The sequence below is a fragment of the Tamandua tetradactyla genome, chromosome 3, assembly GCF_023851605.1.
Source record: "Tamandua tetradactyla isolate mTamTet1 chromosome 3, mTamTet1.pri, whole genome shotgun sequence".
Taxonomy (NCBI): domain Eukaryota; kingdom Metazoa; phylum Chordata; class Mammalia; order Pilosa; family Myrmecophagidae; genus Tamandua; species Tamandua tetradactyla.
The window spans coordinates 18,591,078-18,606,533 of NC_135329.1; the positions used below are offsets into that span (position 1 = coordinate 18,591,078).

General features: G+C 33.9%; 1 protein-coding gene across 2 annotated transcripts in view; it reads left to right on the forward strand.

Moving 5' to 3' along the window:
- Positions 1-15,456, forward strand: part of FNTA (farnesyltransferase, CAAX box, subunit alpha) — a 32,234-nt gene that overhangs the window by 2,488 nt on the left and 14,290 nt on the right. The window contains exons 2-4 of one of the 2 annotated variants that reach the window (XM_077152642.1): positions 1,083-1,180; positions 5,655-5,769; positions 9,474-9,578. In XM_077152642.1, coding sequence (XP_077008757.1) covers positions 1,083-1,180; positions 5,655-5,769; positions 9,474-9,578 — 318 coding nt within the window. The remainder of the gene's footprint in view (positions 1-1,082; positions 1,181-5,654; positions 5,770-9,473; positions 9,579-15,456) is intronic. The other variant, XM_077152643.1, reaches the window with a different exon arrangement.

A 15,456-nucleotide genomic window follows, 5' to 3' on the forward strand; every position in this document is an offset into this window, starting at 1 on the left:
CGAGAAATAACTAGATTAAAGAGTATCTAATGATAGGTCATCTATATGTGATAAAAAGGTTATCTCATACCTACATCAAAAGCTGAACCTCTCAGATGATGATTTTGTAGCAGTTGGCTATGTGTTCAGAAAAGAACAAAGTTATATCTTTATTTTACAAAAACGTAAGTTACAGAGAAATTAAAGCTCTAAAAAATGTTGTAGATGTATTAGAAGTAAATATAGAGATAATCATAATCTTTCATTCTTGGGATAGAGAAGGTATTATTTAGAGTGGTGTAAAATTCATAATTGATAAAGGAAAATGTCAGAAGATATGACTGCATAAAGTTGCAAAATTTCCATACTTCTATAAGAGATAGTATGTGTGAAGAAATAATTCACTGAGGAAATAGAAATAGCTATGAAAAGATGTTCCTCACTATTGATGAAAGAAATATAAAACAGTGTTTTCAGATTCATAAGGTACATAAAACAAAGATGTTGAGGAAGCTATCATATATTTCTGTTGAGGATAAGTCAATAACTTTTTTATGGGGTAAAAATAATTGATATTTTAAGTTCTTATGTATGTCATGATTGGAAACCATGAAGAAAAGCTAGAGAAATTTGACTATATAAAAATTTAAAACTTGTGCAACAGAAGACACCATAGATAAGTTAAAAGACAAGAGTTTTACCATGTAAAACAAAAAAAATGGTATTCAGAATTTTATAAGGAATTCCTACAAAAGGGTAAGGAGGCAAACCACCTAATCAAAAAAAATGATCAAAGGGCATGAACTGGAAAGAACAGAGAAAAGGAAATTCTGTTGGCTAATAAACAGGAAAAAGATCATTATCATTAGAAATGAAAGACATGCAAATTAAAATGAAATTGCCATTTGTCATCCATCGGATTGGCAAAAATTAAAACACTTAAATCAAGACATATGAACAGATCAATACATTTCGGATGGTTCTTTTAATATTTTAGCCATTTTGAAGAGTAGTATGATATATAAAACTGGAAATGCTCATATTTTAAACCTAGCAATGCTGCTTCTATTTATATACTTTGGGTTCGTTCTGGCACATGGCAGGAGAAGACTTGTTCAAAGGGAGGTTAAGAGCACAGACTTTGGAGCCAGACCACCTATTCAAATTCTAACTACACCGTTTACTGTCTCTGTGATCTTGGGTAAGTTATTTTAACCTCTGTGTGCCTCTGCTTCCTCCTATGGAAAATGAGAATAATAATAGTAATTACTTTACAGAGTGAGTGAATTACACACAAAAAATAGAATGCTGTCTGACTCATTGTAAGCCCCCTATGCATTAGCTGCCATGATTTGCAGCATTTTTTAAAAAAACAAAATATTGAAACCCACCTACATATCTTAATCTTAAGGAGAATGTATAGATAAAATGTATTATTCTCATACAATTGAATACTTTATAAGCATTAAGAAGATCTGCATCTTTGTAATAACATGAACAAATCTCAGAAACAATGTTGAATGAAAAACACATACATTTTTAGAACTTGGAGTATAATAATATGTTAAGTTAGTACTCTTTAATTAAAAGAGTAATATCAAAAGAAAACTATAAAAAAAATCTAATGGATGATGTTACCAGAATAGAACTGTGCAACACAAAAAGTGAACCCTGCTCTAAACTGGATTATTACTATAATTATAGTAATACTGTTTCATCAATTTTAACAAAGGTAGCAAACTAATACAAAAAGTTAATAAAAAAACTGGGGTTGGGGTAGGTAGGTATAAAGGAATTTTGTACTTTCTGCAAGATTTTTCTGTAAACCTAAAATTGTTTTGATTAAAAAGTTTCTTTTATTTAATGGATATAAAATTGTCTTTATATAATTCCTAATTATTGTATGATTCTTGTCAATTTAGAATATATAGTTCTGAGTGTTCTGTTAACACTTACAGAATTCAGTTCTGTAGAAAAGTAGCATTGACTTGTAAAAATATATACATATATGTAACAGTTTTTGCTGAAACATTATTTGCCATAGTGAAACAGAAACAACCTAAAGTATTCATCAGTAAGTAAATTATGCATATCTATGGAATAGTTTAAAAAGTACTGATACAGATGCATATACACAGGCATGGAGGGATATATCAATGAGAGGGGAATAGCAAAATGAGGAGCAGTATGAATAATGTACTAATTTCGTTAAAAACCAGCAGCATCAAGGGATTGAGAAAACCTTCTCGGCCAAAAGGGGGAAGAGCAAAATGAGACAAAATAAAGTGTCAATGGCTGAGAGATTCCAAACAGAGTCTAGAGGTTATCCTGGAGGTTATTCTAATGCATTAAATAGATACCACCTTGTTAGTCAAGATGTAAGGGAGAGGCTGTGAACTGCTTGAAAATGTAGAGCTGTGTTCCAGTAGCCTTGTTTCTTGAAGATGATTGTATAATGATACAGGTTTCACAGTGTGACTGTGATTGTGAAAACCTTGTGTCTGGTGCTCTTTTTATCTACCTTATCAACAGATGAGTAAAACGTATGGAATAAAAATAAATAATAGAACAAATGTTAAAAATAAATTTAGATTGAAATGCTAGTGATCAATGAAAGGGAGGCATAATGGGTATGGTATGTATGATTTTTTTCTGTTGTCTTTTTATTTCTTTTTTTGAATTGATGCAAATGTTCTAAGAAATGATCATGATGATGAATATTCAACTAATTTTAACTGTGATGATATTGTGAATTACTGATTATATATGTAGACTGGGATGATCATAAGTTAGGAATGGTTTATTAAATATTTTTTTAATTTAAAAATTAATTTAAAAAAATTAAAAGAAAACACAAGCACAAAACCGCAAATAAATGTTTAGAAAAATATGTGAAAAGATACTTAGCAAACTAGTAACAGTGATTACACTTGAGGAGTGGCATTGGGGTAGAGGAAATTTCATGTACTTTTGTTTACAGTGTTTACACAGAACATGTGTTTCTTTTTTTTAATTAAAAACATTTTTTAAAGTTATACATGTTCGTTGTAGAAAATTTTGAAGATGTGTTAAATTTGAAAGAAGAAAAGTCTCATCGTCCAGAAATAACTGCTGTTAAAATTTGATGTATAGCCTTCCACTGCTCTGCGAATATGTTTCAACAGAGTTGGTATCATACTCTATATGAATGCATGTGGTGGTGTTTTATATATTTATATGTGTGTGGATATATAAAGTAATTTATCTATACATTGTATATTGAGTTAACATGATAATAAGCATTTTGGTATAGATTTTAAATTATTTGGAAGTTTGGTTCTTAATGAGTGCATATTATTCCCTTGTTGTTAGCCACTCATTTTCTAAATTTCCCTTTAGTGTAAATTTAATTCAGATTTTTCAAGATTATGTTTAGAACCAGGTGACCCATATAGCTCAGAGAATGTTAAGAGGTATAATTGTTCATGTTCTGATCTGATAATTTCACTTTTGGAGTTACTGTCTAAGGAAGTGATATACACACAGAAATACATACACACATAGAAATACATATGTGTATTATATATGTTATATGTATAATTAAAATTTTTTTAATGTAAGGTTAGTGGAAGCATAAAGCAGTGATTTTTATAAAACAAAATTGAAAATTGTCCAGTGATCTGTAGTAGCAGAATGGTTGAGCAGACTAAGGTATATTGATGTTGTTTTCGTGCATATTGACCTGTTAAAAGTTGTAAAGTGTCAGGAACTGGAAAATGATGTGCTATAAGCAAAATAACATAGCTTGTTTACATTAATTTTTTTAACTATGGAGAAAGGAGGTATTTAAAGAATGGCAGCTGTTTTTTGATAGTCTATCTTGGGACATCATTTGTTCTCTACATCGATTTATGCTATGTTTTAAGGACATTTCAACAGCTGTATATACACTTAAGTTGTTATTAGCAACATCAGACTTGATCTGGGTTTAAATTCTGACGCTGAAGAACACTGGACCTTTGTTAATCTCTCTAAGCATCATTTCCTCTTATGAAAAATGAGAAGAAAACATGTTAATGTTTGCCCAAGTCTAAGTTTCTTAATACATATTTTTAAAATACCAGTTATCTGTGGGAAATTAAAATGGCTTATATGGACATGAGAAGTTGCTTAAATTTAAGTGAAAGAAATGCAAATTAAACCAATGAATTAAAATCTGCTGTTAGATACAGTTGATTTTTCTGATACATAGATACATAGATTTTTCAGTTAAGAGATTGGCAGAGGTAGAACATTGATCAGTAATGTACTTTGATGAGACTTCTTCAGAGAGTAATTTAGCAATCTCAGTCAACAGCGCATTTAACTTTGATTCAGTAATTCCACTTGTAGGGATTTATCCTACGGATACATTTGCATGTGCACAGGACAGCAAAAGAATGAAAACAGATCATTTATATTCGTATAAATGAATATTATAAATGAATTTTGTATGTATATGAATATAAATGGGTTCAATAAAATTAGAGTACTCAGACAGTAAAATAGTATATGGCTGTTTCAGAAATGAGGTAAACTTTGTAACCGGAAATGTGGTTGAAAGAATGTCTTCTTCTTGCCTTTGTTCCCTAGACTGGTATATTCATAAATAAGCGTATATTTTTAACTCAACAGATAGCATATTGCTCTACAACTTACTTTTTTTAGTTAGCAGTTATTTTGGATCAGTAAAATAATAGATCAGTTTCATTCTTAATAACTGCATAGTGTTTCTTTGTATGGATGTCCCGTAATATATTTAACACATTCTTTACTAACAAATTTCAGTTGTGTACTATTTCTCTTCTTAATTTTTTCTGTAACCAAATGCTACAGTAAACATCCTTGGATAATTTGGGCACATATGAGAATGTATTTTTAAGAAAACTTACTGAAACTGGGATTTGATACGTCAGTGCTATGTAGATTTTAATTTAGCATGTATTATCAAATGGTTTTTTATAGAGGTTTGTAACAGTTTATACTACCTTTAATAATGTGCCTGTGAAAAAGGAAGGGTCAGATCATTGAGTGTGATCTGATCTCATTTATATAAAAAATGGGAGAATGGAATTTGGCTATATACTTTTATATAGAGAGAATATATTTGGAAGGATACACCAGAATCAGGAAACAGTGGTTGCTTCTGGGGAGGAGAATTGACAGTTTAATGGGAGGAAATTTAGGTTTTCATGGGGAACCTTTTTGTACTACCTTTGTACTACCTCTGCACAGGTAGGAAATTCAAATAGTATTTTTTTTTTATTGTAAATTCAAATAGTATTGGTTTTTATTGTAAAAAAAAGCAATAAAAATAAAATGCAAAAACCTCACTATTTATATTTGAATATATGCACTCATAATTTTACTTTAACATATAAGGTCTTCAGGTAATCTTGAGTCTGGCATTAATATAAACATGCAAGCAGTAAGTGTGGTTATATGAATGTAGTCTAACCTTTGTGGCTATAATACAATAGCATTATTAGGGTGGCATAGATGTTCATATAATCATTTGACTCCTTATTTTGCTTGTTATAAATGATGTGCATGCAATAAAATATCTTTTCCTCATAGGGCATAACAATATTTTATATTGTAATATCAGTGTTAAATGTGAATGATAGTCCTAATACAATTTTGTGCTCTGTTTCCAGTTAGAGATGTTTATGATTATTTCCGTGCTGTTCTGCAGCGTGATGAAAGAAGTGAACGAGCTTTTAAGTTAACCCGAGATGCCATTGAGTTAAATGCAGCCAATTATACAGTGTGGTAAGTAATATGCATCATTAATATGTTCTTTTTAATTGTTTCAAGTTTTAGTTTGGGTGATTTTTATTTCTCTTAATAGAACCTTAAGTTTTAATTTTTATCGAAGTAATAATTTAAAAATCAGTGGCTGGATGAAAATGATGATCTCAGCCCCTTCCTTCCCATCACCAGGGTCCCACTCTTAGCTGCTAGCTAAGAGTCCTGCTCTTTTTTTCTTTTAATTAACCTCTGTATTTCTAAATAATGTGCTTCATTGGTTTTTTGGTTGTTTTATTTTAGACATTCTCTGTTCCTTCTATGGAAGATATGATTTCACTATCCAAGATCTTACGTCTATCACAGTTTTCAGTTAAATCATTAGTCATTTTATGGGTCATGCTGAACTACATTCTGTTGTATAATTTCCCTTCCACAGATTGCCCATTTGTTTGGTTTAGGATTCTTTGTACCTAAAGCTAATTTATCCTCTAGACTCTGTGACATAGATATAAAATGCCTCTCTTTACTGGGAACACAACACATAATCTTCCTGTTCCTTTTCTCCCCCTCCATCATTTTGGGTTGCTGAAATTTGGTCTTCAAGAATCTGTCTTCACCGTTATCCTGGGGATCCTGCTTTGGATCTTTGTTTTCTAGATCCCATGTCTTTCTCTTTCTTGATTTACCCTCTTATTTTGATAGAACACATCCCAGAATAGAAGAAAACTTAAAAAAAGATATGGGGTGCAAGATAAATTTTGAGATTTTGTACATTTGAAAGTGTCTTTAGGGCACCCAGACTTGAGAAATAGAATTCTAAAATAATTTTACTTCTGAATTTTAAAAACTTTTTCCATTTTTTTAAGTCTCTATTGTTCTCAGTTGAGAAAATTCTCCTTGTTTTGTTTAAACTGTTTTTAAGTTCAGGGAAATTTGTAAAATTTATTTTGATAGTTTCTTCCCTTTCCTCTTTTCTCTCTTTCTAGAATGCCTTTTAGTTATATTTTATACCTCCTGGATTCTCTTTTCTTATTTTCATTTCTTTGTCTTTTGATTTATTTTTGTGCTGTTTCCTCAGCTTTAATCTTCTAATGCTTTTTAAAATTTCTGCAGCCAATTTAATTTCCATGAGCACTTGCTTGTTCTTTTTTTTAGTAGTATCTTGTTTCATATTTCATGTGTGCAATATCTTGTTATCTGTGTTTGTTTACGTCTTTTGTAGATATCGGGCCTCTTGTAAATGTTCGGTTTCATGTATCTGTTTTTCTCAAATGATTGGTAATTCTTGGCTCTCCTTTCATATTTGTAATTAAGGTAGGAAAACCTCTTTGGAAGCTCTTTGGGGGCTGAGCTTGTCAATTATTGGGCTTCACTGTAAAGTTACTGAGTTTATTGTGAAATCTTCATCTGTTAGTCTTGTTTAGGTCTTTTCTCATGGCAAATTTGTTTCTCCAAAGAGGAATCATCTAAGTTGTGATACTAAGGGGGTCATATAGGGGGATACTTCAGGGGGTCAGATAGGGGAAAATGGTTGGGGGTGGGCGTGTATCTCACTGTTTAGTATTTTAACTTTCTAATTTCCTTGTTTCTAGTTCTTTCCCTTACCCTGCCTTCCACTCTACTTCTGTCCCTTTCTGCTTCAGAATTTTCCAGCAAATAAAGCCACTTTTCTCCTGCCCAGGTCAAGAGGTACTGTCACCTCTCTGCTAAGGGTGAGGGGTAGAATTTAGCAGTGAAGGATTCTGTCTATACACTATATACTGTTTTCAGCCCCACCCTTGACTCCCAGCTTTGGAGATACCAGATGCCTATGATTTCTGAACTATCCTTAGTTCCTTCTGTGATGGCAGTTAAGTTTTAAGTACTTTTCTGTTTTGCCAACTCAGTTAAAACTTGTCTATCTGCTTATTGTTTCCCTTAAGTTTGTTGACCTCTTGAGTTCTGTGGTCTCCCTCCCCCCCCATTTACCTTTGTCCTTATGGACTTACACCGTTTTTATTACTTTATTATCATTTTAATGGGGTTTATTAGAGAGTGAAGATAAATGATTTATTCAGTCTACCATGTTTAACCGAAATTCTCCAGTTAATGTTATAATACTGCAGTTGATTATGATATTCCATGCCATCCATTTGGTAATATGATTTTCCATCATTTTGTGTCTTTTATATGCACTTTTTTAACGTTTAAGAAATTCCTGATAAATCAGTTAGACATGGCACCAACATAGCATGAATCAAGTTAGAATGCATTTAAAATTTGTGAAGTTTATTTGCTGTTTTTTTTAAAACACTATATGCTTGGAGTTTTTACCTATATAAACCAAGCTGCTTGTATTGACATGAGTTTTGAAGCATAATTTTCTTTAATAAAAATATAGGAGAAATACTGTTTTTTTCCTATTTAGCTTTTTTCTTTTGAAAATATTTTTATTGAAATATCTTCACACCCCTACAGTCCATCCAAAGTATGCAATCAGCCGCTCACAATGTCATCACATAGTTGTGTATTCATCACCATGATCATTTTAAAAACATTTGCATCATTTGAGAAAAAAATAAAAACTCCTTGTATACCATACCCATTACCCCCGTCATTGACCACTACTGGTACTGCAATCTACCCAATTTTTTTTTTTATCCCTCTGCCTCCTATCATTTATTTATTTTTTCCTTGTATTTTTTACTCATCTGACCATACCCTGGATAAAGGGAGCATTGTAAAGGTTTTCACAATCACAGGGTCACATTGTAAAAGCTATATCATTATACAATTATCTTCAAGAATCAAGGCCACTGAAATACTATTCAACAGTTTCGGGTATTTCCTTCTAGCTATTCGATATACACTAAAAATAAAAAAAAAAAGTGTATTTGTATAATGCATAAGAATAGCCTCCAGAAATACCTCTCCACTCTATTTGAAACCTCTCAGCTGCTGAAACTTTGTCTCATTTTTCTCTTCCCCCTTTTGGACAAGGAAAGCTTTCTCAATCCCACCTTATCCCCAGGAGTCAGGTCCCATGTTGTCAGAGAGATTTACACCCCTGGGAGTCATGTCCTATGTAGAGGGGAGGGCAGTGAGTTGACCTGCCAAGTTGGTTTAGAGAGAGGGATCACATCTATTTAGCGTTTTTTTTTTAAAGATAATTTAAAAAATAGCTAGTGAGCTTATTTATTGAATTGGAGATTTTTGAAGTTTTAAAATGAAAATAGATCAGACTAAACCATATCTTTAGGGGAAAAAATTTTAATGATTTGACTCCCCTTATGAAGAGAAACGTTATTTCATTTATAAGTAGTATTTTTGTGGTGGTTTAAGAGTAAAATGTTTGATAACGTTTGTAATGGGATTAATTTATTATATGAATAATTTTACAAGAACAAGCTAAATACCACATGGGGAAAGAGATACCTTTGATTCTCTTACTATAGGACACTCTTATAACCAAAGTGTTACCATAGAATAATTATTTTGTGGATTTCCTTTTATTAAAAATGTACTTTTCATCTCTCACATTTGTTACCTCTCACTATTTTTACTTCAGAAATGCTTGATTCTTCCGGTCACCTGCATTTCCAGTCACTAAAAGTTAAATTGCCAAATGATTGGTTATGTAGACAACCAAAAAGAAATTTAACTATATTGTTGTAGCTTTGTTTGATACTGTTGCTAGGCAATTTATTTGTAGTAATTAGACTTTGGATGCTTGATGTTTGCTATAGGCATTTTCGGAGAGTTCTCTTAAAGTCACTTCAAAAGGATCTACATGAGGAAATGAACTACATCACTGCAATAATTGAGGAACAGCCCAAAAACTATCAAGTTTGGTAAGAAACAGATAGGAAGGAAATATGTTGCTGTGCCAGTACATAAAATTGGGTGATGGGATTATGGGGACTTTTTGTTTTTTGTGATTTTGGTACTTTACATTGCAGTTAATAATACCTGTTTTATAAGGTTTTAGGATTAAATAAGATGATTTTGTATTTAGTGCCTAAAATGGTTCCTGACCCACAATAAGCAGATAAATGTTAGCTGGTATTATTATTTCAAGTTTCAACATGAGCCTGTAATACTGCTAGAGGCAGAAAAAAATTTTGAATTAAAAATTGAAAATGTTGTCTATTTTATAAAATGACATTATGATATTTGATCTTTTATTCATTTGTTTCATCAAAATATTTTATTAATGCTGGTGATACAAAGATAAACCAGAAATTAGAAGCCTAGAGGGGAAATCAGCTAACTTAACCCAATTATTTTACAGAGCAATGTGAGAAGTATACTGGTAGAGTGTTTCACTGGATTTAGTCTAGAAATTAAGCCCCTAAGTTAGCATGAAGAAGGGTATGGAGTTTAGTGAGGATTATTACGAGTGTGGGTGGCAGAAGACAATGGGGACAAAAGTTATGAAGCAGGGGGACAGAACAAATAGCAAAGAAATAAAGGGGATACTTGTATAAAGAGCTTGAACAACACCCAACATGTAGTGAGTACTCTAAGAAAGGAAACTGCTGTTGCTTCTGTTATTGTGGTGGAGTGATAGTGGTGGTGAAGTAGAATAGGCACGCTGGAGTACCACCAAGAGCTGTCTCAGCTTTCTGTGCCACTGGCTACCTGCCCCCGATACAGGGGTTGCCACCATTTTATCCTTTTCAAACACAATGACATACACACAAACTACCCTATCTTTACGCCTGAGATTTAAATTTAAGAAAGAATTCTCATAGGAAGAAATTCAGGCAGAAAAAATATTATGGACAGATGTGTGAGAGTATGGTATATTTGGGGAAATTTATCATTCCATATGATTAGAGTATTTAGTATATTTGGGGAGTCATTGAAATAAAACTAGGCTTGTAGGCAAGATTATAAAGGACCTCAGGAATATTGATAAGGGATTTGAAAGTTATTTTTTTGTTAATTGATTTTTTAATTTTTTTAAAAAATGTAACACCGAACGCAGACATTCTTAACTTTTGATCATTCTGTTCTACCTATACAATCAGTAATTCACAATATCATCACATAGTTGCATATTCATCATCATGATCATTTCTTGGAACATTTGTATCATTCAGGAAAAGAAATAAAAAGAAAACAGAAAAACATTCACACATACCATACCCCTTATGCCTCCCTTTCATTATCACTGGTATTTCAATCTATATTTATTTTAACACATTTGTTCCCCCTATTATTTATTTTTATTCCATATGTTTTATTCGTCTGTTGATAAGATAGATAAAGAGAGCATCAGACACAAGGTTTTCACAATCACACAGTCACATTGTGAATGCTGTATCATTATACAATCATCTTCAAGAAACATGGCTACTGGAACACAGCTCTACATTTTCAGGCAGTTCCCTCCAACCTCTCCACTACATCTTGACTAACAAGGTGGTATCTATTTAATGCATTGGAATAACCTCCAGGATAACCTCTCGACTCTGGAATCTCTCAGCCATTGACAGTCTCATTTCACTCTTCCCCCTTTTGGTCGAGAAGGTTTTCTCAATCCCTTGATGCTGAGTCTCAGCTCATTCGAGGATTTCTGTCCCATGTTGCCAGGAAGGTCCACACCCCTGGGAGTCATGTCCCACGTAGACAGGGAGAGGGTGGTGAGTTTGCTTGTTGTGTTGGCTGGAGAGAGAGACCACATCTGAGCCACAAAAGAGGTTCTCTTGGGGGGTGACTCTTAGGCCTAATTTTAAGTAGGCTTGACCTATGCTTTGTAGGGTTAAGTTTCATGTGAACAAACTCCAAGATTAGGGACTCAGCCTATAGGTTTGGTTGTCTGCACTGCTTGTGAGAATATCAAGAATTCAACTGGGAGAAGTTGAATTTTCCCCCAAAAGTCATTTTATAACGCATAATAGCTGTGGAGAGCTATTGACAAATTTTATTTGAGCGAAATAACATGATTAGATTTCTGTTTTAGAAGGTTTACTCTGATAGCAGTGTGGAGATGGGCTGGAATAGGTTCACAGTGCTGGAGTCCGGTAGGCCATTATATCAGCGTAGGTTAGAAGAGATGGTGCTTCGAATATGATGGGGGATGGGAGACAGAAGGAAAAAGATGCTTTTATATAAAATCCATAGCTTCAAGATCTAGACTTCACAAGCATTCTCAGCATTTTATTATGTCTAATTTTGACTTAAGAGAAATAGCTTGTGTTTTTTTGGACACTACAGATAACTGACATTAACTTTTTTTTTTTTTTAGTATTTTTTATTGCGAAATCTTTACATACTTATAGTCCATCCATAGTGGCTCCTAGTATCATCACATAGTTGTATATTCATTACCGTGATCATTTTCAAAACATTTGTATCACTCCGGAAAAAGAAATAAAAAGAAAAAACTCATACATCACATATTCCTTACCCTTCCCTCTCATTGCAATCTATACAACTTTTTACCCTTTATCCCCCCCATTATTTGTTTTTTATCTTTACTTTTTTATTCATTTGTCCATACCCTGGATAAAAGGAGCATCAGACACAAGGTTTTCACAATCACACAGTCACATTGTAAAATGTAGTTTTACAGTATTATATAGTTACACAAGTGTCTTCAAGAATCAAGGCTACTACCCCCTACCTGGGATATGACATCCAGGGGTGAAAGTCTCCCTGGTGGCATGGGAGATGACTCCCAGGAATGAGTCTGGCCCTGGCACCGTGGGATCAACAATTCCATCCTTACCAAAAAGGGGAAAAGAAGTATAAACAATAAAGCACCAGTGGCTGAGAGAGTTGACTTAGAGTTAAGAGGCTACTCTGGAAGTCACTCTTACACAAGCCTCAGTTAGACGTTGCTATCTATCAAAACTTGCCATACCCCAACCAGAACCATTCCAGCCAATCCTAAAGAGCACCTAGGCCAATATATAAGATTCTATAAAGGTTCCATGCACTAGAGTAACTTTCCAGAAACCTACAACCTCAAAATGGGTCCCTGGACCAGATAAGTCCTGAATCCTAGAGGGTCCAGCCTCTCCAGAACATAAGATAGTTCCATTTCCCTACTGCATATAATTGACAGTCCCTTCTAACATGAAAAAGTTAGAATGACCATAGCCTAAATATACCCTAAAGAGTGGGATAGAAAGATCAAAGGTGATGGTGGAGTTATACAGAGAAGGTAGGGTTTAACAAACGAATATGATTGCTGAATCATTAAATTGATTATCATTAAATTGATATTTATTTTAGTTGCCAGTTATTTCTAGGAGCTAGAAGAAGAAAACCTAAAATTGTGGAATTGTAACCCATACCAAAGTCTGAAATCTGTTCTACGACTAGTTACTGTGCTGTGCTTTGAATTTATTGCTTTTTATGTATATATGTTAGTTTTTTCAAAAAAACAGAAGGAAAAAAGTTAATTGTGATGATAAAAAAATATTTATTCCTTCTAGCCTCTTATATTCTGGAGCAGCTAGAAGGAAAAATCTGAAATGTATGGTAGCCCATGGCCAACTCTGGAATCTGTCCTGTAATTACTTGTTGAAGAGTGCTTTGAAAACTGTTGCTTTTTTCTTTCTTTGCTTCGTTTGTATGTTATGTTATACGATAAAAAAAGTTAAAAGAATCAAGACTACTGGAGCACAGCTCAACAGTTTCAAATACTTCCCTCCAGCCACTCCAATAAACCATAAACTACAAAGGGATATCTATATAATATATAAGAATAACCTCCAGGATAACCTCTCGACTCTGTTTGAAACCGCTCAGCCACTGAAGCTTTATTTTGTCTCATTTCTCTCTTCCCCCTTTTGGTCACGAAGGCTTTCTCATTCCCATGATTCCAGGTTCTGGTTCATCCGCAGGAGTCCTGTCCCATGTTGCCAGGGAGATTTATACCTGGGAGTCATGTCCTGCATACTGGGGAGGGCAGTAAGTTCACCTGGTGAGCTGGCGTAGAGGCCACATCTGGGTGGCAAAAGAGGTGCTCTGCGGGTGACTCTCAGGCATTATTGCAAGTAGGCTTAACTTCTCCTTTGCAGGAATAAGCTTCATTGGGGTGAACCCCAAGATTGAGGGTTCAGCTTATGACTAGGTTGTCCCCACTGCTTACAAGAATATCAGGAATTCCCCAAATGGGGGAGTTGAATGTTTCCTCCTTTCTCCCCATTCCTCTAGTGGACTTTGCAAATACTTTCTTATTCTCTGCTCAAATTATTCTGGGATATATTGGGGCATCACACTAACCTGTCCATACCAACAAATCTCACTCCCTATTCAAGATTCCATGTAGTTACACTGTTCAAATAAACTAACCATACAAGTTAAATTATATAATGAGCTACCCAAAATATAAATTTTGCACCAAATAAACATCTCTCCCTTTGGTCTTAGACAGAAGTTGAAGTTTTAAAATATGGACCATATCATCCTTCACTCTCCATTCTCATTTACCTTAGTCCTATCCAGATCAGCTTCATTCATATCTCCAGTCAAAGTCTGATCACTTTTTCAACTTTATTTGTTTACTTATTTTTTTAATTTATTTATTTTCAACTTTATTTTTAACAGTTGTTATATGGTTTATGATGACTTTCGTAGCTTGAGTACTCTAACTCAAAGCCTTGATGTCACATAAGTACCCAAAGTTTCAGGGGAACGACTTGGTAATACAAAATAGCTAGTACCTCAGAATTTAGAAATAACGACTCCTGAATATATGTGACTGCTGTAAGAGCTTATACTCTAGGACCCTTTACAATAGTCCCCAACCTGATAATCCATGCTCTTCGCTGCAGTTCTCTGTGTTTATATAGTTAGTAAATGTGAATGAGGCATGATAATATTTATCTTTCTGTTTTGCCATTCTTTCAACATACTGTCCTTAAGATTCATTTGCCTAGTTGCCTGCCTCACCATGTCATTAACACTTTATCACCCAGCATTATGAAAAACAAGCTAGTCAAAGCATGGAATTGAAAGCCCAGCAATTTTTTAAAAATATTTTTATTGTGGTGTCTTCACATACCATACAGTCTATCCAAAATACACATTCACTGGAAGCCCAGCGATTTTTAATTGCCTACTCTGCCCTTTGCTTTTATAACCAGTATAAGTAATGCAAATCCTATATTCTAATTAATTAGTCACTTTTTTATTAAATTCTCATTATGAAGACTCATGCTGTAATATAAACCCTTGCATTTAATGCCTTTTAAATCCTAGACTATTAGATAAAACTCTTGGTATTGTCTTCTTAGAAGTCAGTTTGATTTCTTTTTTTAACTTTTTCCTAAATTGTAGCATTTACTAGGACCCTGAAAAATTAAGATGCTGCTAGCAGTAACAACCAATAAGCACTGGCACACACATCTTTCTCAAAGCAACTGATAACAGTTAAAGGGCTGCAGTAACAAGGCGCGTTCCAAATCATGAAAGGGGCTACTTGAAAGCAGTAGCTCTCTTGGCGTCCTAACTGGCGCCTCTCTTACTGGCTCTATACAGAATTGGTCTGTACTTTAACTCATCCCCTGTCCCCAGTTCCAAATACAGCAGAATAACCCTCATGCACATGCGGGGAGCATGTATGTATGTTTCAATCTGTATGGTGTGGCCTGAGGGATTCACTATCCCAATACTTGCCATGTGTTAAGAAGGTGGCTTACGGAGCTCTCCTACACAAGGCTGTGGGTGAGCAGTCAAGTGGCTGCCTGGGGCAAGGTATTGCTGGCTGTA